Below are 25898 nucleotides of genomic sequence, written 5' to 3'. Positions count from 1 at the left end.
GGATAGACAGATAGGAGGAATACGACCCTCCTAAATTTTCTTGTTTTTAGTAGGTAATTCATCATCCTCTATTTCACGAAGTCTAAAATTTAATGTATTATTGAATAACTAAAATTTTGTTTTATTGACTATTCAATGATAATTATTTTATTTTATTTTTACCTTTAGGATCCACCATGTTTTTGAAGTCTATAGATGCTTCCTCACATATCAAAAATGCAAAATTCTTATATGAGGCTATTGAAAAGGTCATAAGGGAGGTGGGGGAAGAGAATGTTGTCCAAGTGGTGACTAATAATGTAGCTAATTATGTTGCTGCAGGTAAAAATTTTAACTTCTAAGTTCTACAAAATTTATTTTAGTTTTTCAAAAAAATTTGAAAATTAAAATTTTTTTAACACATCAAAAAATTTCATTGTTTACTAACTAATTTAAAATTGCTACAGAAAAACTTTTGATGGAGAGACACCCAAGAATCTTTTGGACTCCATGTGTGCCCATTACCTCGACCTCATGTTAGAGGATATTGGCAAGCTTGATTTGGTGAAATCATGTGTTGCTAAGGCCAAAAATCTTTGCAAGTTCATCTATAATCATGCCTTGGTCCTCAGCATTATGAGGGAATACATGAAGGGAAAGGAGTTGGCTCATCCCGGTATCAAAAGATTTGCCTCTAATTTTATCATACTAAAATCCTTGTTGAGTTCAAAGTTAGCTTTGAGGTGCATGTTTGTTGGTCCACAATGGAGTTCCTCCTCCTTTGCCACCACCCCTGTAGGGATAGATGCAACAAAATCCATTTATGATGAAAGTGGTTTTTGGGAGCCATGTAAGGAGATTATGGAGGTAATTTAAATTTTAAAAGCTCAAGTCTTAAAATTTTATAAATTAATTTATCTCGTACATATTTTTGTTTTATTTTGATTGTGCAACTTTCCAAAGTTTCATCATTCACTAAATTGTTTTTTGTTTAATTGTTTTGTAGATCACTTAGCCCCTTGTAGCCCTCCTATAAGTTGCTGATGGGGAGAAGTCTGCTATGGGTTATATATATGAGGGCATGGATAAAGCCAAGGAGGCTATTAAGGCCAAATATGTAGGAGTTGAGGACAAGTATGGCCCTATTTGGGACATAATTGATAGGAGATGGCAAAATCAGCTTCATAAGCCCATCCATGCAACAACCTATTACCTCAATCCAGCATACTATTTCCATGAAGATTTCAAGGTAGATGAGGAGGTTCTTAGTGGCCTATACACTATGATATCGAAGATGACCACTAATGCCACAAATATATTGTTTGAGATGGATGCCTATAATAATGCATCAGGGCCCATTTTTTCAAGTCAAATTTGCAAAGGTCGTACAAAATTGTAGTTAGGTAAAAATTGTAGCTTAAGTCTTATACAATCTAGTTTCACTAGCTTTAAAGTTCAAATTTTGAAATGAGACTAATATTTTTTTCTTTTTCTTTTTTTCAGAATTCAGATAGATGGTGGCAAATGTTTGGGCCTTCAACCAAAAAACTTCAACAAATCGTCATCTGCATAATGAGCCAGCCAAGTAGCGCTTATGGATGTGAGCACAACTAGAGCATGTTTGAGCACATCCACTCAAAGAGTCGTAACAGGTTCTCTGTGGAGAAAATGAATAAGCTAGTCTTTGTGCATTGCAACCTGCCCATTAGGACCAAGGAGATTTTGGATAGTGATGCCTCTTTGATTACTCTAGAGGAGGTTGATCCAAAGTCTGAGTGGATCACTGAGGCTACTAATCCTATCTTTAATGATGACCTAGAGTGGGTTGACGAGGCAGACAGAGAGGTTGAGGTTGTGGCTATGGCAGCAAAGGACAAGAGAGCTCCAGCTGTTCCTAGTGGCACCTCATAGGCACTGGCAGAGCCAAAGACTACAGTTGATCCTAGAGGCACCTCACAGGATGATGCTATGGCTAATCAATCATCCAAGACCTACTTTAGACACGTCACTAAGAGGCATTTTATGGATTATACTGAGCTTGAGGTTGAGGTTGGGGATGAGGATGACGATGACGATGACGATGACGAATAGGAGCCATAGCTATAGTCTTGTTTTAACTTTTCGTTTTAACTTAACATATGATCGGAATTTGGAACATTTGATGATGACTATTGATTTGTTGGATTTCATAGATTTCATATACATTTTGATGGGCTTCATGGATTTATCATTTTATATATCTATGTTTTACTTTTCTAATATTTCCTTCAACTACTGTTTAATATTTAGCAATTTGCCTTTGTAGTATTGTACTTATGTAATCGATGTATGTTTAACTTTTAAGTATGTGCATTGTGATCAAATTACCTTTTATTTAATGATGTTTTTGTGTCTTTAAGCTTTATTCAATAATGGGTGCATGGAATGTTCTTTAAATCCTAAAAAATCTAAACTTTCGAGGTTTTTTCACTTTGTCGAGTCACTGGAGAGTTCGAGCCAGGTCACGAGTCAAATTACCCTTGTTCAGTACGAGCCGGGTCCAAGTCACGTTACTTTGGTATGGATAGAAGGTGGATTCAGTCTTGAAATCAAAAAAAAAATTATAATGCCGAATACATCAAATGAAAGCCAAACAAGAATGGAGATTGAATATGAATATCCTTCAATTAATATTTGCAAGAAGATGGTGCTCTGATTTGTCAGATCCAAGCGAAGTATTACATGCAACGAAATAGGGTGAGGGTTGAATCCCACCAAAATTAGACAAGCCAAGAAGGGAAGATCTTTCACTTCTGAAATGGCAAACAATAGAGAATCCCAATGGGAATTTGCAATACAAAAGAAATAATACAAATTGCATACCTATGACTACCTATAAGTTGTGCTTAAATACCTATCAAAGAAAAACCTTTCTGAGGGTGTACAAAGATAGCCAACGGCAACACTTACAAATTTTCTTGAATATGCTAATGAAGTGAATGGATGTATGGAAGTCTTAACTAGGGGGTTGGTTGAGGCTGCCACTTTCCCCTTAGCCTTTGTGAGTCCTAAACTCCTACAAATCTATATTGATCACTATGATGTTAAAAGCAAGAGTATTGTAAGTAAAAATGCCAATGCGATACTCACAATTTCAAGAGACACTATTGCCTCTATATTGCATTTGCCTAAAAATACCTATGCTACATTCTCCCCTGTTCAAGCCCAAGCCGAATACCAAGAGACCCCAAATCAATTTCGTAATACCATGGCTAGGAAATGGACCGAAACCATGTATGGCAGATGTTCTAGGCTCCCCAATGTCATCACTAAAGATCACCTAAAACCCCATATTCATGATCTAGTAGTGTTATTGCATAGGGTAAAAGGTTCAGCTGATGTGTTTCTTTTTGAAGAATGGATGTTTAGGTATATAGAAATCATTTTGAAGGGTGAACAATGGATGGATTGGGCAGAGATTATTGCCAGTTCAATGAGGTCTCAACTCAGACATGCTAAGGAATTCTACGAGGATTTTTATATGGCTTCCTATTTAACTTACTATATTGCCTGTACTTGTGATCTTACCCCTCTTCCTCATGGAGTTTGGAGTGAAGAAATGATAGTTTTCCAGTATTGCCCTCTGCTATAGAAAGGTAGAGCCTTGGAAGATTTCAGTAAAGTTCATGACCTGCTGATAGAAAGGGTTTATATGTCCCTAAAGGAAGTGCCCATGCCTAGACTATCCCTTGAAGCTCAAAGGTTAATTCAGCAATATGGAAGCTACTTTATACAGTTCCCCAGGTTCACGTATTTGAGAATTGGCAGGTTTGAGGATGAACCTACGAAGTTGCCTCGGTATGCCTTAGACTGTTTTGTTTTGGCCAAAATATGCAGACAACTCTTCTCTATTATAAAAGATAATCTACCGCAAGAAGATTGGGAAACAGCCTTCCCTATTAAGTTGGGCTCATTAGTTTGTAATAACATGGATAGTGCTTCCATCATTGGAAGTAATTTACTTGGGTTCAATCTCGGCTTCTGCCATAGCAGGAGGAACTTTGACAGTAAAGGGTATGCAGCCCAGATCCTTGGCCTTGAAGTTAACCCATCAGACACTCCACGGTTGGAAGACCTTTGGCGGGATTGCAAGGATGAAGGAGAAGTTCTGAGGAAGGATCATTCAAGACTAACCTTGCAACAAATCTACTCCTTTAGATTGAAGTTCAAGACAGAGGGAGTAGTTGATGATGGCTCGGATATAGTTGAACCTGGTTGGGAGGAATCTAGTGAATTGAAGTCCCTAGCAGTCGACTGGAGTAAGGATGAAGAGGATGATATTAATCTAAGGGCTAGGTTCATATTGACCTTCACAGATGACAGGTTACAGAGAAAGAACACAAAAATCATCAATGAACCCTCTGCAAAGGTGATTTCCTTCCCTGAATCACTTCCATCTAACATCCCACTTTCTCCTGTTGCAGGTAATATATTGGTTCAAGATAAATAGAAGAAGTCGCCTCCTCACTTGCAAACTACGGCTCCAAGAACAAGGTCTCAATCCAAATCTAAAGCCTTGAAGTAGCATAAAGTTCAAAAAGAGAGAATGTCTAGTCAGGGGTAGGATTCAGGTGATGGCCTCAATTTCTCTGACATTGCAGATGGTAATGTTCAATTCATTGAAGTTCCCAAGGTAGATCAACCTAGATTCCTAACTCCTACCCGAGATGCCCAGGTGATGTCCATGAACCCTGTTGTTCCTTCTTGGTTATTAAACACAATTAACAAGAAAAGGAATTTGCAACCAGTGTCCACACCAGTGAAAGATATCGTTACTAGGTATGTTGCCAGAGGTTCGAAGGTAAAGAAGTTGAAAATGGATGCTCACCTTACCAAGGATCCAGTAACAGGAAAAATCACTGCTGAAATAGCTACCTACAAGCAAAAGGAGTCCAGGGATATTGATGATGAAGGGTTTGAGGTTACCTCTGTTGAACTGGGAACTATTAATAGAAGTAGCAGCAACCATTTGTTTAAATTCTCTGCTGACCATATGCTTATGCAATCTGAGAAAGATAGTAAAGAGAAGAAGGAATTAAAGGGCATGGTAACGACAATGGCTGCCTACATTGATTCCTTAATGAACATTGGAGCTTTACCAATTGTTCAGGTTCCGCAATCATTTGATCCCAATTCAACAGGAAGTCAACAATTGATGAAGCAAATGCAGAGAGGAAAGCTGTTAGCCGATGCTATGAGGAGTTGGGTGGACATCATAATAAAGGAAGGTAATAAATTCATCTCTGAATTTACTAGTGTTTACGCGGAGGGAGAGACATTTCTAGGAGAAATCCAAACCTTGGTTCCAGTTTGGGAAACAGAACTAGGTCAATGCCAAGCGGTCATTTTTCAGGTAACGGAAGTTGAATGGTTCAGAGTCCTCAAGTTCTTAAATGAGAATCCAATGAAAAATGTGGATCCCTATATGTTGTTCATTCTGAGGAACAATATGGGCTAGAAAGAATCAGTCTACAAGGAGACAATCAAATAAGTGTAGGGTATTGAAAGCAGGATTGCAGAGATGCATGAAGAGCTCTTGAAGGATATGAAGATTCTGAACCCCACAGGGATCTTGCAGTTTGATGAAGGGAACATGGATGCTGAGACGCTAATCAAGAGCTTCAACGAAGCCGTGGAACAAATCAAGGATAGTGAATCACCAAGTGCCGACAACTTCACAACGTTGGCAAGTATTGAATCAATGTTGCATCTCAATAAGAACTTGATGCCACATCAGAGTTTGAAGGTAAAGGAATACAGGTGGCAGAAAGATGCATGTAGGGCCCGGTTACTGAGCCTAAAGAACCCTCACTCCCACATGACACAAGAGTTTATGAGCACATTCCAAAGCTGGAAGCTGGTACGTTAGACCATCGGTGAGGAGGAGAAAACTAGCGAAGTGGCCTGAACTAAACCGTTGCTTTAGTTACTTTTTGGCGCCTTTTTTTTAAATAACTTCTTTCTCATTTTGTAACTGTTTCTTGTATGATCCGAAATGGCTGGGTTTTGATGGAGGCCTTTCAGATTTGGAAAAACTATAAATGCTAGGGCATTGAACTAGTTTAATGTTAGAAATAGATAGCTAGAAGATAGATAGTAGAAAACTCTGTTAAAGTAGATAACATTAAGCAGTGATCAAGGATAATATATGGATTTTTAGCTTTCAAATGATTGTGTGCATGGGAAGGTTTAATTTACATATATAAATTGCCTCGGATTCTATTTTGGAACTTGGTGTTCAGAGTGTTCAATCATTGTTACTTTGTGAATGTTGATTTGATGATTTGGGATCTTGATTGTTGTTCACTTTGTAAGTTTATTTCAGTTTTGATGTTTGAATGATTTATATCAGTTTGTGGTATAATTCATTCTTTGAAGTAGATTTTCTGTATGAGTAAACTCGAATGGATGTTCCTTTGAGAAAGTTGTATTGATATTCACCTCACCGCCTAAGAGTAGTCGAGAGATTCTTATGCACTTTCAGGTAAAAGTAAAGATAACCTTAAATTCATTGCAAATCTAATAAGGGAGTTGTACCTTTAGAAATTCAGAGAGAAAGTTAAACAACATGAGACTTTCTCAACTGTTGTGAACACTTTTGTACTTTTCATAATTTTGGGCATAGAGTAAACTTGATAAATTAGTTGAAAGGACAATCTGTTCACTAATAGGCCAATTTTGACATTTTAAGGTTTTTGAACACTTGGCTAATTTTTCACTAAGTATGGCCATGAATACCAAAGGGTGGCCATGAATACCAAAGGGGGAGATTGTTGGGAAGTTGGCTAAGTAATAAGGATTAAGTAGTTGGATGTTGTCATTCATGGTTGAGTTTTCTTATATTGAAGATATAGTTTTGATATGATAAAGTGAAGAAATTGTCTAAGTATGACAGAGGAAAATAGGGAACAATCAGATTGTTTTCATTAGCGAGCTTCACTGCAAGTAGATACAAGGCTGTAATTTTGGAATATGATAGAATGGGAAGTATACACAATGTATCTATGTTCTCTTATGTTTGTATGACAGTTAGTTTATGTTTTGGATGAATAATGAGAAAACAGCTTGTTATTGCAGAGGCAAAGTACATGGGACAGAATGGTTATTTTGGCCAAGGCATTGAATTGACTTGTCAATTCAAGGACTTAGGAATGTAGGGACAAAATCCTAGATCTTAACCCTTAGCAGATTTTAATAATAAGTGGAAACGTGTAAGTCGGTTATTCAGGCCGACTGAACAAAGAATTGAGGAAAGGGTATAAAGGAAGGATTTTTTATTAGCAAAGTTGCTAATTATTATGATATGCTATGTTTGTGATATGTAACCTTTAATTATGCTGGATACATTATGATCTGATGATCAAAGAAGAGTAGAGACAGTTTATGGGCATGATCAGATGCAAGGAACAAAAAAGGACTAATCATATATTAAAGATATTAGTATAGCCAACTTTTCGTAATTATTTATGCCTGTAAAGTTGTATGTTGTTGTAGAGCTAGCAGCTCATTTGTAATACAACTTCTAACAGGGTTGAGGCCTCTAACAAGGACAGACACACTATATGCATGAAATAGACTCCTAACAAGGTCAAAACCTTTTACAAGGTACTTATGACTAGTGGATCATATGTGAGTACCATCCCCACTGGGGTTTTTCCTTGGCCAGGGTTTTCCTAGTTAATAAAATATGGTGTTATGAGTTTCTTTTTGAGATGTTCATTATTACTTTTCAGTTTAGTTATTTATGCATGTATATGGTTTATTTGTGATGACCATAACTGGGCAAAAAGTATTGGAATACTGATTCAACCCCCCACCTCAGTATTTCCTATTTCTAACAATGATCTATCTAGTTTATATATCTCTAATGTATACCTATTCAGGAGTGAACTCCACTATATTACCTTGCGAACCATCAGTAATTTGATAAATTGAATGGACATTAGTCGTCAAGGAGGGTACACAAAGAACACAATCGAAATATCCCTCACCCATATCAATAGATTGTTTTCCACAAATCTTCATATATGTATTGTTACCCATTAAAATATTAGGTTAATGATATCGCTCAAAAGATGAAAATATATTCCTTAAAGATGCCATAGGAAGAGTTGCACCTGAATCTAGAAACTATTTTCATTAATAGTGGAGGCTAAAAGTACTTCAACTTTCATCCCATTTACATATCCTACAGTTCTTGATTGTGTTGATGAAGATGAAGAACTTGTGAAGCTGAAGACGATGGAGACACTAATGAGGGCAGTGGGATGTGGTAGTTCTAAAGGTGGTGTGTAACTTCATTAATCTTCTTAGGATAACACCTATGCTCACCATGTCCTTATTTAATGCAATGAACACGATTTATTCTCTTTTTTTGTGATGGTGCTTCTTTGGAAGAGGACTTGAACTGAGGATTAGGCTATGAAGGTAGATTCTTAAGCCTCTAATTACATGTAGAATCCTTATTTTGTTTCTTGACTTTTCGGCTTGACACCTTGGGAGGTAGATATTTTGCAAGAAGTTTTTGAGACCCCGAAAGTGTTAATGCACCCATATGTGCCAACATTTTTTGTTATCTTGTGAGTTCAGCTACAAGACCATCAAGGGCAAGAACACATACTAAATAATCAGGACCTAGCTAAGAAATAATAGGGAGAATAAACTATTCATCCTCTTCTGTGACCCTATATTCTTGCAACTACAACCTATGAGAGTCAAGCTTAGTGAATAAATATTGACTATTGTCAAAATGCCTAGGATCTATACTCATTGGTTCACTCTCCAATCTAAACTTCCTCATCTTATCTAGCTTAAAAAGGGACTCTTTAAGGTAGTCCAAATTTCCTTGGCATTTTTACAAGATACAATATAATATCTCGAATTATGATAAATAGACATAATGAGTGTAGCAAGAACTTCATCTCTTCAATTAAACCATTTTCTCTTTTCTATGAAACCTATAGAATTCTAGATCATGACCACATGTAATTCGCTTCAGACACAATTTCAATAACAAAATCTCCATATTGGACATTAACTTATCATAATTATATGGAGTTAAAAGCTCAACTTTAGGCAAATGCATGATAAAACAAAAGAATGTAACACATTTTCCTCACAATACTAACAAATAACTCCTTTGTGCACAAGAAATAGAGACAACCAATATGCAATTTCAATAGAGTGAATAGAGTAGAAAATATCAAAAAAATATCTTAACCACTAGGAAGTTGGTGGAAAAACATTTTCAATGATATATGATTTGCCAAAGGTTAACTCCATTTGAAAAAGTTGTTCAAGTTTGGAAAACATGGCCTATAAAAGACACTTTGGGGCTAAACTTGCATGAACACTTGATCACTCATGTGACCACAAATGAAAATGGGGCAAATAATGGATCCCTATGGCCAATTATCAAGGAGTTGGAAGGAAAGCCACAATAAGAACCAATCTCCAAGCACACAATGTCACCAACAATTCCAAGCCACATTGTAGATGCCTTGAAACTCACCATGACAAAAGGTCAACATTACAAGTGTACAAGAGACAAAAAAACATCATTCATGTGAGCATAGCTCATTTTTAAATCATCAATTAAAGGGGCTTTTAAAAAGCTAGTCTCCAATATGTAGTGCATGTGTGACTAAGTGTACAAAATTACAAATAGACTACTGCACCTCCAGTCATGGGTCCAAGCACAAAAAACCCTAACAAAATATTGTGCAAACAACTTTGAAGAATTTTCACAACCAATATAACAAGGGTAAATAGAGAGCCATGAATAAAAAATGCACTTTTCAAAATGAAGAGTTGTACATGAGTTAGCATGGGCCTATAGAAACAATGAATATTAGTCCAAAAGTTCTTTTATTCTCTAAACCAAAAGGAAACGCGCCAAAGAATTTATAACGATGCCAAACCAAGCCACCAAAACCATGGCCTCATCATGTGAAATGTGGGAAAATTAAATGTGTCTGCCAAGTACAATTGATCAAGGGAAAGAAGTTCACTACAAGCAATTTTTTTGAGGGAATAAAAAATTGGTGTTAACCAACATATCCTCCAAAAAGGATTATTGTCGAACATTTAAAGCTGACAAAATCTTTCTAAGATGTAAGACCAATATAGGTCAATTATCAACATGCAAAATTAATCTTGGATTACTACAGCAAGTCATTACTCATGTCATCTAAGAAGAAATACATGAGCTTTTCCAAATTTGCGATAGAGTAAACAAATAAATACCAAGAACATCTAATTTGGGAAAATAATAAAGGGCATGCAGAAATGAAGTAACCCTTCAAATGTAAAGTTGCAAAAAAATAACAAATCTTCGAAATGCAATAATCGTGCCAATACAGAGAAGTATTGGTCTCATGATAATCTTGAAAAATAATGCAAACAAATTACTGAAAATTGCCTGTCAAGCATATTGAACCTACAAACTCCATGTAGGTAAAAATATGAGAGGCATGCCAACCATCAAATTGATGAAACAAATGCAGTGATGATGAGTTTGTTTGTTTGGCACTAGCACCATAGAAAACCACAAAAAAATACATGTCTGAGTATTATCAACCAATCAACCAAGACCTCAAAGCCTAATAAAAAACTCCCAAGTGTGGAAGAAATGCAAGAGGGCTCTGATACCAAATTAGATTAGAAGTGCATTACCAAAATCACAACCTCCAAGATAACCTTTTTATGTCCCTAATATACAAAGCCTAAAAAGAATATCACATAATAAATTTTCTCTAAGGCTGGCATCGTTGTATGAAGAAAGTGACTACCAACAATTGAGATCAAAACCATGATTCATATGCTTATGTCATCATGTATCTCAATTGCTTATGGTCATAATTGCTCTTCCTCAAAGGATTCAACAATTAGGATGAAAGCACCCTTGATTGTTTTAAAAAATAAGAAGCAATTAAGTTGAGATATTAACTCAGCACTAATATGGAGCAATAATATAGAGTAGGACAAGTCAAACTAAAGATTAGTCAGAGGCAAGATACAATGATTATTAAATGTGATGAAGTATATAAATGAGAAGAAGCCTCGCTTGGAATGGGGATACATCTGACAGTCTACATGAATCTGACAATCAATCAACAAATTGGATCAAGATAAATTATTTGTTTCAGGCATTTGTTTTATGATTTCAATAATCATTGGTAATAATGTATGCAAAGATGATATTATGTTGGATACACAATTTCTCATATAGGAGACAACCAACGATATGGAATATCTAAATTCTTAATTCATCATCAAATGGAAGTATAAAATAACATCAAATTACTAGAATAGGATATCCCTCAACAGATCAAATCCCTATTAGTAGAGACAAAATAATAGTAACCAGATTTGAGTCTATATTGTTAATATTATTCTACTTTTGGTGATGCAAAAATATGATTAATCTATCTATGTGATTTTATAATGAATCTTGGGCATGATCTTAATCTAGCAATAGTCTATCACAAGGGAGTGGGAAAGAAAATATTGTAGAGATAATATCACCTAATGAAAGGTTGAAGAAAATGTAGTCCATGAGATAGAAATGTATTGGATTTCACAAGGAAACTTATTCATGTGCGATTTATGCAAAAAAATTTGGAAATTCCCAATTTTGGGTAAAAATCTATGATTCTAGTTTCTAATTCTAATATCTATTACCATATTAATTGGGAAAGTCAAAGTTGTGGAATTGATTTTTTTTTTTTAAATCAGATGCATGGTGGGAGATATTTGGTACTTATGTGCCAAATCTACAGAGCATTACAGCTCATATCTTGATTCATCCATTAGCACTTCAGGATGTGAACATAACTAGAGTATGTTTCGGCATAAATACTTGAAGAAAAGCAACAAGTTGGTAGTGAAAAAGGTCAATGATCTTGTGTTCATTCATTACAACCTATACCTTTATCACAGATAGATCTTTTGCACTAAAACGTCTCCTATCGTTTCAAAGGAGGTTGATCCACAGGAAGAGCAGAACACTGAGACTGATGATCCTATCTTCAATGATGAAGACTTGGAATGGGTTGATCAGGTTGATTGAGAGGCAGAGACAATAGCGATGACAAAGGAGGAGGCTAAAGCGCAAGGAGACCTAGTAGAGGTCACTAAGGCTCAGAGTGAGGAATTTGAGGATGATGAGGATTATGAGGATGTCAATGAGGTTGAGCTTCAAACACAAGGAGAGAAGATGGTTGCAAAAACTTCCATGACCTATCTTAGGCATACACATAAGAAGATATAGGCTGCTTTAGGCCTCAATCTTCTAGGCTCTAGCTTTTATTTTGATATATGTTTTGAACTTTTGATTCCATGGATTTCATTTTCCATTAATATCATAGACATTTGACAGTGAAATTATTTATATTTCTAATGTGTTATTTGGTTTAACTCATTTCCTTCAAAAATTCACATTTACACTTATGTGGTCAATATAAACTTGTGTGTGATTTCAAAGTAGCCTCTACTTATTTCAATTATTGTGTCTGACACTAATTGATTAAATGATGCATGAAAATAGTTTTAAATCCTTAAAAAACTTTGAATTTCTTGTTTTTTTTTAAAAAATTTCGAGACCTTCCCGAGTTTTTGCAAAGTCCAAACACTGAGTTCGAGTCCAAATCAAAAATCAGCTTGGCATGTCTAAGGCGAGACCGAGTCTTGAAACTATGCTACAAAGTTACAAAATTCCTTTAAACTAGGGTACCATATAAACTTAACCAAGACATGCATGATTGCAAGCATATCCTCATCATAAGTAGAATAGTGCCTCTTTGCATCTGTAAGTTTTTGGCTTCATAAGCTCTATGATGTTTAGTTTGCATAAGAGCAGCTCAAACCCCCTCTCCCAATGCATTACATATCTAAAAAATGGGTTTAAATACATTGGGACATGCTAATATTGGACGAGTGCTCATAACCCTCTTAACTGGTCATATACATACTACATTGTATCCATCCAAGAGAATGTTCCTTCCTTAGTCAAATCTACCAAGGATGTCATTAGTTGCAAAACCCCACTGAAAAGCCTCATATAGTAACCATATATCCCAAGGAATCCTCTCAAATGTCTCAATCTCTTCAATAGTGTCCGATCGAGGATGCCTTACAACTTCTCTTTATCAACCTAAACTCTACCAACACCAATCACATGTCTCAAGTAATCCAAATTCACACAAGAGGCCATAGAAAATAATGATAGGGCTTCCATAATGACCAATATATCATCACTATGTTGAATGTGATCATCCCATGTTTTTCTGAGAATCAAGATGTCATAGATGAGAATAAGTAATAATTTTCACAACTGCATGTTAAGCACATCGTTCATATAAGATTGAAATGCAATAAAAGCATCGGTCGGTTTGAAAAGCCTAACCAATAACTTGTAGTGTCCATAACATTTTGAAATCAGTCTTATGTACATCCTCCTACCTAACTTTAGTCTAATGGTACCTTCTCCAAAAATCAAAGAGAGAAAAATAAATTGTTTAATGAAAGCCCATCAATAAATTCATTGATCTTGCGAATTAGACACTTCTTAATTCTTTTCTTAATAAGTGCATAGTAATATATGCACATCCTCATGGTCCCATCCTCAGCCGAAACTATTGAAGAAGCAAAGGGACTAGAAGTAGGCGTAGTTTTCCCGATATCCAACAAACCTTAGATGGACTTCTGAATCTCCTTAAAAATTCACTACTTCACTACCTCATTTTGTTTAGCTATATCAACATTTTTTTTTGCATCAATGTAGTATGAACTCCTTAAAAGATTCCTACAACATGGCCCCATGTACTCATATTTGTATCATCATGTTCCAAACTTCCATCTATCCGTCATTCCTAATGCCTCTCAAGGTTGCTAGAAAGGATCCCTACCAATAATTATTTTTCATTATAAATTCACCATTCACTACATCTCACTGCATGAATCTATCACCATCCCATTATTAAATCAAAGTGGTTTGAACCCCTTAATGGCTTCAAAAAAGCCCCATAGTGCTCATATTTGTATTGACTTGTTCCATGTATCTAACATCCTAATAATTCTCAAGGTACCAAAAAGAATCCATACCAACATCATTTCTGATTTTATCAATTCATAGTTCAAATTGTGATGCAAGTGTTATAATTCTTGATGACACATTAGGCTCCCTACGTCATAAACTTGGAAAGTTGTGTATCTCCCATTTTCTAAACTTGCCATACAATCAAAGTTCCTTGGTAGTATTACTAATAGTGGTGGTTACTCTAAAACCAACCTCTTTTTGCTCCATCAACCTTGCATACCTTACCTCTGCCTCTTGGCATTCACAATTTCTTAGCAATTTATTTGTACGAAATCACTTTGCAATCCAGATTGCTAATCTCAAAACCCAATGCATTGCTTGGTGCAATGTTTCCTCAATTTGGGGTCCAACTCATTGTCATCCATTTTTCTCTCAATTCCACCTTCACCTTCACATTGGAATTCTCTCTATTCAAGAGTCCACACACTATAAGGTTGACCAGCTTCGATGGTTGTCCCTCTATGCTAGGGTTTGCCTCCAATTGTCCATCCGTGGAAAGTTATGCTTAGTCCTCCATCAAAGAGCTCGAGACTTATTCCTTGGTTTATCCCTTCCATCGTAGGACTCATTATAAGTCACTAGCTCTCATGCATTTTTCCTTAATTATTTCCATCTTCTCTCTCTACAATTATACCAAACCCTTGAAGTATTATTGGTGGCAAGTACTTCTTTAAGTCATGGAACTTGTAATCTTTAAAATCTACTCAATAAAATCACTCATTCTTGTTTTCCAATCATTTTTCTCTACTTTTCGTTACAGCACTTGAGGATGTGCTATTTATCTCGATTTTCATGGCAGCTTCTTTATATTTCTAGACACCATTGAGAAATAAATGCTGGGATGCTAACATTGATTTAACATACTAATTCCATACGAGGTAGTATCGACATCAACGAGAGGCGATTGTAAATTCAACAAATAATTAGAATACTTGGCATCCAACAAATTAAAAAAATTGAAATAGTATACTATGAAAGTAAAGTTTGTTTTATAGTGCCCTATATGCTGCTGCAGAATGACTATAATGAAGATTCCAATCAGATTACAAGAACTTGTGCCTAGTACTATTGAGCAAGAAATCAAAATATGAAAAAAGATGAATAAAAAACATATTTTAAATTAAAATGTCCCTTCATAAGTTATTGAATTCCACATATTTAATGTCAAAGAAATGCTTTCTCTTGGAAAGAAAAATTCAATTTCATCGTTTTTATAGTGAGTCTAGTGCATTAAAATAAGGCCAAAACTCCAAAAGTTTTCAACATATCCAGAGTAGAGCACCTAGCATGAATCCTTTATTTTAATTCTTACTTCCCAGTAAATATTAGAAGATAATCACACGACATTGTGTTTCACAATTGCTTACAAAACTAATGCAAATCATATGTTGAATCAAGTCTGCATAAGCTGATCTTTTCTTTGACATAGGTCTTGCAATTGTAATAAACTCTATATTCCTCAAGTTTTGTTTGTAAGTCAACATTGTTCTTTTATGTCTTACCAAGAATAAAAATAAGTTGATTAAAAAATGCCAGAAAGAAAAAAGAATTAAAATCAAAAAATGTAATGCATGACAACTGCAGTACATAAAGAAGCAGTACATTTCAGAAGGAAAATGTTATCAGTATGCCATTCATTTTATTCGATTGTCAACTTATTTTATTGCCAATGCCCATAAAGAAGCACAATAGTAATTTAATACCTGCAGAAGTCTTAAGACCATTTGGGACAACTTTTGAACACCATGCTTGAGAACTTCTTTTGGGCTAGATCTCATCTGTCTTACTCCATTGCACAGATTACATTTTGCAGTTGAATCTATTGACAATACGCAAACTCCAGAGAACCCAGGAACAGAATCTTCTGAAAATATGTCACAAACTTGTTTGTCCCAAAGAAAATGAAACAACTCTTTTTTTGACAATCCTATAGCAGCACTGGCACTTGATTGACTACCAAATTCAATAGCATCCATGACCTGATCATGTATGGTCCAATGGTTATCACATAGTGATACTTTAAAAGCTATGTTACTATTAACTTCATATATTTAGAACATAATTAAAGATTTTAGAAGGAAAAAGATAATTGAACCTCTCCAAAAGTAGGTTGACTGCACCCATAAGCTTCCACCACTGCTTCACACATCATCCTACAAGGAAATCCTAAACTTGCTGCGTGTATGATGTGTGCAACGCCCTTTTGTAATGACATAGTCAGAGATGACTTCTTTGATGCAACAGAGGATATAAGAGTCTGCAGACAAAATGAATTGTACTCATAAACTTAGAAGCAAAGTGGATGGAAATGACACAAGCCTATAACTGTTCTTGTATCCAACAGTCAACTAAACAATACACAATATCAGAAAAAAGATGTAGGATGCAATTCTGAAATTTGAAATGCTGATAAAATGGCTGAAAATAAATTATTGAAAGAGAAGATAAATACACAAAGTTCTAGACTTCTAGCATGTACAAACAAAATAATCTGCAGCAATGAAAAATCTAGAACTTCTAATCTGAAATCTAGAAACTTTACAATGAGTTGGACAATCAATTTCAAAGTATGTACACAGTTCAACTTGCATTTGTAAGAATGTACGTGAACCATGCAATTGGGAAAACCTTTTTCAGATATGATATTTCATACCAGATCCATTGCGAGGAATAAGATGCATACCGGAATTTCATCCAGGATTTTGTCAACAGTACCACAAGAAGGTGTAGTTATAGCACACAAGAACTTCTCTGACTTTTCATGAGAATAAGCACAATCAATATGATCTGCAAAATGCACTAGTGATAGAGCAAATTAGTTTGATGACAATATTCATATTTGTTAAAGCCAAAACAGCTTGCTCCCTTGGTTCTACACATTAGTCAACAGTCTTCTCTAATGTCTCCTTCTGAAGCAACAAAAGATAATTTCATATGAAAACTACAGCCAATAAGTATTCTACCGATTATAAATAAATCCAATGGAATAAAATGCTATAAACACGAGGCCATGGTAGCTTGCATGAATCTACCCCAAGTTTCACTCTTAATAAATTGAGCACCACAATAATGAGTCACAAGGCACCTCAATTTAAGCATCATGTGGGAAGAAGGCAAGATATGTACAGAAATTAGAACATATATAACCATAAAGGATACCGATATAACTTGACACTTCAAACTCATCGCTCTGAAGTATTTTTGTGTCATGTCCCCTTTTCATAAGTTGAGCTATGAGAAAACCTCTAGCATATCACCATTTCCTGTAGGCTAAAGGGAAAGAAAAGGAAATATCTTATGATTTTATTTTAAGATGGACCTAGTAATTTTTAAATTATGAGGCATTTTAAAAATATCACTATCAAAATAAGTCATTTTTAACACTAATAAAATTAAAGACGGGCACTTGGCTTCATTAGGACCATCCTAGTTTTTCATCATTTTTTCTATACATATTTCAAAATTTGAGCTTTGTATTAGGTTTGCTTCTGACAACAAAAACCCTTGGTTGCTTTGAGGATCTTGGAGGATAAAAACCCTCTACAGTTTTCACTATTAGATTTGGGGACAAATAAACCTTCATCTTAATACTGAAAATTCTATCCGGAAGTCATGTATGTGCTAATAAGGAGAATTTGCCGACTTGTGGTTTTTTTGATTTCAAGAGATTCACCATAAATTTCAGAATTTTGGATTTTGTTCAACCATCTTTTCTTTCTATATCTTCGACACCGGTACTTGGGGAAAGTATCCCTTTTTCCATTGCAGATTTGAGGCTTTTGGACACATTTTGTTACTTCCACAATGCTGTTACAGTAAATTGAATGTTTTTGGCAAAGTTTCAAGTTTATATGTTACTGCTACAATGACAATGCAATGAAAACGCATTTTCAAAAAATATTTTTTCATCATTTGTACAGTGACCAGCATATACAACCATAAACTTGAGTATAACAGCATTGAGAAGCTGAGTTCATTTCATCATATGTTGCATCTATCACAGCTCTAGTGACAGTGCCATCACTTTGGAGGATTCCAATTAAGGCTTTATCATCATATTTTGTAAGTAAAACATTTCCATCCACTTTCATTGGCAATGTCATTACTTGGGAAGGCAGATGTGGCCAACTGTTGCTGTTTATATCAATTTCCAGGCAGTATTTGGGCATACCAGCATTTGTAGAGGTTGTAAAGCTCATTAACATCACTTGTGGACAGGCATTTTATTGACTGCTATCAACTTTTTAAAAAGTCTGAGACTGAAGTGCAGCCTCTAATTGATTATTCCCAGCTGGCAGGTGACCTCCTTAGGTCATTTGCCTTGCTACTGTTGCTGCTACTGCACTTACACTGCCAGATACAGCCACCAAACATGCCTAATATTCACATACAGAACTCCAACAGTTGTAAAATTAACATTTTCATCCAAATGCAATTAAAGCCTGATAATTGTTCGTATCACTCATTTTTTTATTTTTGTTTCAGAAATCTTTAAAAAACTTAAAACCCGGAAAATTGGCAAAACCCCTAAAGGGAGCCATTACATTTTGCCATGTCTAATAAATTGGCATATTAATAAGATGAAAATACTATGTTTTCCTTACAGGTATAATCTTGGATTTCAACCATAACAATTTCATGAATGGTTGTTCCATACAAGGAAGAAATATTATCAGAAGTCTGTTTTTGAGGAAAACATATTCTGTTTCAAAATTGTTGAGAAAAATTCCAGAACTTAGATTGCAGTGCGATTGTTAGACTATTAAAATTTGGCCAACTCATGGAAATATGCTTAATACTATCTGCAACAAAACTTGGAAAGGATTTCCCTGTATGAAATATCCTGACTGACTGCAAAAATTTCCAGAATATTCCTTCAAATGGCTAAATTGCACATGAATGGTTGCAATAATACGATTATCATTAGAAGTGTGACAGGATCTTATTAATACTATTTCAAGATCATAACACGGCAATAAAAATCAAACCATCTTACATTGGCTGAATTACATACACATGAACCAGATGCGTACAAATACAGAGTTAGGTGATGGGCTGTTATTGTTATAACTGTGGCTCTTTAGTTTCGCTGCACCTTACTAATTCCAATAATCTCCTCTGCCTTCTTGAACTGGAATATGGGCTCCGCATGCATGAATTTTGGATCCCTTGCAAATCACTTTGGAGCCTTATAACTCCCAAAAAGCTTATCTCAGTCTTCAGACATCAGACTTCCCTTACCTGGAGCTGTGCTAACTATTGTTTCAGACCAGCAATTACTGCAAAGAAATCAAATAACTTTCTGGGGTATTGTCCAGAAAATCTTCTCCTCAGGGTTTGCGTCTTTGGAATAGCTACTGAAACTTCAAGAAAATAAAGAAAACCAAGTTTTCAGAATGAATCGTAAATCTGCTAATGAACTCTTTCAGGCTGATGCCCAGCGCTCTTGAGAAACTGATTATCAGATGTTTCTAACTTGGATGACACTTCTTGGATTAATTCTAATTGGCGCTTCCCATCAATCAGCTATGAACAAGCTGTATAAGCTCAAATTGAAGAGGAAAGAAATCATGCCAATGACCACATCAAATGGCCCCAAAAATGACTGAAAAGTAGGGTCTCATTTAGGTGAAATTTGAAATCCAACATCCCTTTTTATTTAAATAATTGCAAAGTCTAGGGGAAAGTCGACTTAACAAGATCATTTACCAGATTCAAAGAGTCATTCAACAGGGGACATTACAGTCCTCTCTTCCTCAGATTGTTCGACCACTGATATTCGTAAACTAGGATATTGGAGTATATAGTCACCTTGCCATGAAGCATCATCAATAGGTGATTCCTTCCACTTTATCGAAGACTCTTGAACAATCTTATTCCTTAGCTTCTTTTCTCTCCTGTCTGCAATACCTTCAAGTTCTAGAATCAGCTTTCCCTCTTCCTCCAATGGTAGCAATTCAAGAGAAGCAACTGTCTGTTGTCCCAAAGCCTTCTTCAGTTAAGAGACATTGAAAATATTATGAATCCTACTTCCTATTAGAAGTTCAAGTTCATGGGCAACTTCACCAATCTTCCTAAGCGCCTTGTCAGGTCATAAAACCTTGGTTTCAACTTTTCTACTACACTATTTTTTGAAGATGATTACCTGTAAGGTTGCAGGCATAGGAAAACCAAGTGTCCGACATGGAAGATCCTTTCGACTTTGTGCCTATCTGCATATTTTTTTCATTGGTTTTGTGCCTATAAGATATTTGTCTTTTAATGCTTTTAAGATATCTTAATAACTCTGAATGGTTTCTTTTGCACGGGGAACCTTGTTATTGTTAAAGGCTAAGTCTATAAATGACAAAGATTCATATCCATACAATGCCTTAAACAAGGACATCCCAATAGTCATATGATAGGTACTATTGTAACAATATTCACCTAAATACAACCATTTGACCCAAGCACTTTGCTGCCTTGAAAGAAAGTCTCTGAGGTAGCCTTCAGGCTTCAACCCATCCATTCACAATTTTAGTTTTCCCATCAATTTGAGGATGGCATCTTGTACTAGGCATTAGTTCTATCCCTACCAAATGAAACAACTCCAGCCAAAACATGTTGATAAACCCAATATCCCTGTCACTGACAATGGTCTTAGGAAGAGCATGCAATCTAAACACTTCTCCGAAAAATAAATCAGCAAATTGTGGCGTTGAGTAATATATAGCAATAGTGTAGAAATGCAATATTTAATCAACCTATCCAACTCCACAAATACACAATCTTTCCCTATACTCGTATAAGTCTTGTGATAAAATCCGTTGCTATGCCTTCCCACTAATGTTTCGGGATAGGTAGTGGTTCTAGAAGCCTTACAAGAAAGGTGTGTTCTGATTTGTTTTGTAGGCATATCAAACATTTTCAAACATGTTGTAGCACATTATCCCTAAGTTCCTTCCAATAAAATATCTCTCTTAGTTGCCAGCAAGTTTATTGGATGCCCAACAAGGAGTGTTGTGTAATACTCTCCTAATGTTGTGCTTCTACTTAGACTCAAGGACAAGGTAGACGTCGTTTTTGTAATATTTCACAAAATACCTATCATCCTGTACACTTCCATCCACTCAATCACAAGCATGGGAATTCTTTGTCTATTCGGACAACAATTGAGATTTCCAATCAGCCGAAATCTTTGTTAGTGAGCAAAGAGTGGGGCTCATCAGCAACACATTTTTACTCCCTTTAATATATCCTACATCAAAGTCATATGCTTGAATTTTTCTTACCCACTTCTATTGATATAAGAAGTACTTCAGACTATAATGATCAGTTCTGACAGTAAATCTTGCTCCTACCAAATGTTGTATAAACTTGGCTAAAGCATGCATGATAGCCAACATCTCTTTGTCATAAGTAGAATACAACTTATCTAGATCTCTAAGCTTTCTTCTTTCAAATACAATGGGATGCCTATCTTGCATTAACACTACTCCAATACCCTATCCAAAAGCATCATACTCTATAATAAAAGGCTTTGTGAAATCACGAAATGCTAATATTGGACATGTGCTCATGATGTCCTTGTGCCTGTCAAATGTATTCTATGCCTCAAGAGTTCATTGGAAATCCCCTTTCTTAGTAAGATTAGTCAGTGGAGAAGCCAACTAGGAAAAACATCGCACAAACCTTTGGTAATAGCAGCATAAACCCAAGAAGCCTCTTAAGTTTGATATATTTTTGGGAGGCAGTCAATCCATGATTGCATGTATTTTCTCCTGATGAAATTTTACCCCTTCAATTCTAATTACATGTCCTAAGTAAAGAATCTCCGACATCCCGAATTCCCACGATGAAGCTTTTGCAAACAAATAATGCTTTTCCATGATACTTAGACTAATATCTAGGTGGTTCAAATGTGCATCCCATGTTCTAATGTAGATTAGTATATCATCAAAAAATACTAATTCAAACTTACTCAACTATTCATGAAAGATAGGGTTCATGCAAGATTGGAAAGTCACTGGTGTATTTGTGAGTCCAAAGGGCATAACAAGGAATTGAAAGTGCCCATAGTGACAACAAAATACTATTTTTTGAATGTCTTCTTCATTCACACTTATCTGATGATAGCCAGACCATAAATAAATCTCTGACAATAAAATTGAACCATGCAACTCGTCCAAAAATTCATCTATCCTAGGTATAGGATACCTATTCTTTATAGTTCTTTTATTCAATTCCCTGTAATCAATACACATACGTAACGTGCCATCTTTCTTCTTGACCAGCACTACAGAAGAAGAAAAAGGGCTAGCACTTGGGTGTATATGTCTCATTTTCAGTAGCTCCTTAACTGTCTTTTAATTTTTTCTTTGAAATGGCAATGATACCTGTAAGGAGTGGTGATAACTACTTTCACGACTTCTTCAAGCTCAATAACATTGTGAAATCTATCGTCAGGAAACAGTGTATCGGGATGTTCCCGACGGTGTATCAAGAGCTTCCCGATGGTGTTTCAGGATGTTCCCGACGATGTGTCGGGAGGTTCCCGACGGTGCATCAGGAGGTTTCCGTCAGTGTATCGGGATGTGTGCCGTCAGGCCGACATGTATCGAGATGTATCCAGAAGGTTCTATTATTACAGTTGGCATGTTGTATGTGGCCGATGGATACCTTCGAGAAGGTTCCTCGGACACTATTTATATTTCCCTTCGGGATCATTGTAAGGATGATCATAACCTAATGTAAAATCTTGGCATAGGCAAATAAGAAGAAGAGTTCTGTTGTTTGAGTTCGTGTTCATTATCTGTGTGCATTTCTTAATTAACCTATGCGGTAAACAAAATCCCCTATCAAGGAGACGCCCAGGAGGATTATCCCCAAAAACTACACCATATTTCTCCAACAGAGATTGGAAATCAGTATGGTGAGAAGATTCCTTTCCCGTGGTGGGCTGGCTGGAAACAAAGCAATGGGTTTCCCTTCATTCTATGCCGTCATGTCATATAAAAGCCTGCATTCTTCTAGCTGAAACTACCCTTGGAAAATCATTTGTCATAGCTTTCAGTATTGTTTTCTTACCTTCAACCATGAACTCTAGGTGCATCCGCTTGAAGTCTTAAACATATCTCCCTAATGACTCAAGCCAATGAAGGCCCAAAATAGCATCAACATTGTTGAGACCAAGAACATAGAAATAAACTGTAAATGTATAATCCCCCATTTAAACTTTCAAATGTTGTATAACATGATTAAAACTTAGGGGAAAACTATCCACAACAATGACATTAAATCTAGGAAACTCTTATGCCTGAAGTCCATGTCTATTGACTAGACCATGGTCAATGAAATTATGTGTAGCACCGCTGTCCACTAAGCATACTATTTGCTGCCCCCTACGAACTCCTTTCAGCCAGAGAGGTCTCCCTTGAGAAATACTAGATAAAGTGGCAATGCGTCAGTTCTCTCTACCAATAGTGTCTTCCAGTTCTATATGTTGAGGCTGATTTTCTTGAGGTTCTTCTTCCTCAAAGTTGTCCTCTAGTTCAACCTGGTCCTCCTCTTCTAAATGTAAGTCAATCAAGTGTAGCTTGCCTTTTCCAAGGCAGCAATGTCCTAGTTCCCATGGTTCTTTGTACGAGAAGATTTTGTGTTTCTTGATCAGCTTTTAACAGTGTATTTCTTGGTTGTTAGTTTAAATAATGAATTATTATTTACACTTTACTTAAGTTTACTTAGGTTAAATGCATTATTTTATTAGTTGTCATCTAGACACCTAGGAGTATGCGTACTCATATGAGTTGTCTTGTTGACAACACAGGAGTGTGCATATTCAACTAAGTTGTCATGTAGACAACACACTTGTTCGCACTCTAATTAAGCACATGGTGTCTACAACATCTTTTTACATGACACACCTATGTAAGCTTATCCTCTCATTATCACAAACTCCTATGCTCAATAGAGGATAATCCACTCTTGGTGGACATGTACTTAGTTGTGAGGCTTATCACTTTGCTAACTCCTAGTCGTTTTAGAGGCCTTTATATACAAGACTTCTAGTGTGTATACATCAATTATTCATTCTCGTATTGATATTATGATCATACATCATTTGGTCTATATTGTGCTTTGTTCTTGAGCTTCTTGATCTTGGCATCATTTTGCCTTGAGGCAAATTCTTAATGGTATCAAAGCTAAGGGAGCTTTCATTTCATAGCCACTGGATACTATTTTTGCTTCACCTCTCGGAGGACCACGATTCAAATCCACAGTATTTGCAACTATTGGGAGCATCTAGAGCCAAAGCGGACCTCACCATTGCATCCGGAGTGTCAATTCAATGAATTTGGACTATAAATTTGCCTACCCTAAGCTATAGTCAAATTTGACGCAAATTTTTTTTGCAGACGAAAACTTGAAGGCCCGATTTCCAAATTTGGTATGATCTTTTAAATCTGTGCAATTTGTGTAATGTTCTGTTCCTATACACGTACAAAAATAAAACCTTTCTCCAAACAAGTTTGGCAACCTAATGGACTTAGTACGTATTTAGAGACTAGTACGAATGTTGTGATGGCGTACGAAATGAATAGCAATCGTCCGGACCAAGGGAAGGCCGTAAAGGGTAGTCCGTATGGTATTGCAGGCGGGAAAAGAGTGTGTCGTACGGTGGCACAGAAGGGGTCGTGCAGGAGTTGGTTGGTGTACGGAGGATGCTGAGTGGTGTGGCTGTACGGTGAGGCCATACGGGTGATGACAGGAGGGCCATACAGTGGAGGGGCTAGTTTGGTCGTACGGTGTATGACGTACGCTAAATACAAAGTGGTTGTACACAAGGATGATGGCATATGGGTAGACCATATAACAGGCCGTACGGTGAGTGGGGGAGGGAAAAACAAGAGGGTATAGAGTGTGGTGGAAGTCGTATGGGAGGGTGAAGGCGTTGCCAGAATGGAAGGCTGTACGTCGTACGAACTGGAGATGGATGGTCGAAATTTGTATGGTGATACGCCAAGAGTTTTGCAAACTAATAGATAGTTCGAGCAAGATTTAATACAAATAAACAACAATTGGAAATACACAAAACAAAGAGTAGGTCGAACCAACACAATAGATATTCAAAATATGATGATGCTCCGATTTGCCAGATCTGAGGGGAGTGTTACAGGCGACGGAATAGAGTGAGGGTTGAGTCCCACCAAAACTGGACAAGCCAAATAGGGAAGGTGTTTCACTTCTGAAATGGTGAACAACAGAGAACTCCAGCAAGAATTCGCAGTACATAGAAATAATCAAAATTGCATATCCTAAGACAACCTACATGTCGTGCTTAAATACCCATCGGGGACAACTTTTCGAGGGTGTACAAACTACAAAGATAGCCGACAGTGACACAACTATGGAAACAAAAATAAAATGGGTCCAAGATACATTAAATCAATTGGCCCGTTACAATAGTTTGATAAAAATAATTCATTTTATAACGGGAACATTACAGTCCTCTCGTCCCAAATTTTGCTTGTCCTCAAGCAAACGCAATGCCAGGTACTGGAGAATGTGCTCACCCTCCCACATTGCGTCGTCCAATGGCGAGTGTTTCCAACGCATAAGATATTCCTTCACCGTGCAGTTCCACAGTCTTCTCATGTACTTCGATGATCTCAGCATGTTCCAATATGAGCTTTCCTTCTTCATTGAGTGGTGGAAGATCTGTGGCAACTTTGACGTTCTACCCTACGGCCTTCTTCAGGCATGAAACATGAAGACGTTACGAATATGGCTTCCTTACAGAAGT

The 25898-nt window shown here is 36.3% G+C and overlaps 1 protein-coding gene across 1 annotated transcript in view; it reads right to left on the bottom strand.

Moving 5' to 3' along the window:
• LOC149543755 (uncharacterized) overlaps positions 1-25898 on the bottom strand; it is a 124085-nt gene that overhangs the window by 30531 nt on the left and 67656 nt on the right. The window contains exons 3-5 of the mRNA XM_089798448.1: positions 16800-16903; positions 16212-16373; positions 15820-16095 (exon numbers count right to left, since the gene is read on the bottom strand). Coding sequence (XP_089654574.1) covers positions 15820-16095; positions 16212-16373; positions 16800-16903 — 542 coding nt within the window. The remainder of the gene's footprint in view (positions 1-15819; positions 16096-16211; positions 16374-16799; positions 16904-25898) is intronic.

Source organism: Cupressus sempervirens, chromosome 8 (assembly GCF_028749045.1).
Source record: "Cupressus sempervirens isolate cs-2001-9-10 chromosome 8, ASM2874904v1, whole genome shotgun sequence".
Classification (NCBI taxonomy): Eukaryota; Viridiplantae; Streptophyta; class Pinopsida; order Cupressales; family Cupressaceae; genus Cupressus; species Cupressus sempervirens.
Note: the sequence above shows the minus strand (reverse complement) of the source record. Positions and strands in the feature narration are given on the sequence as shown.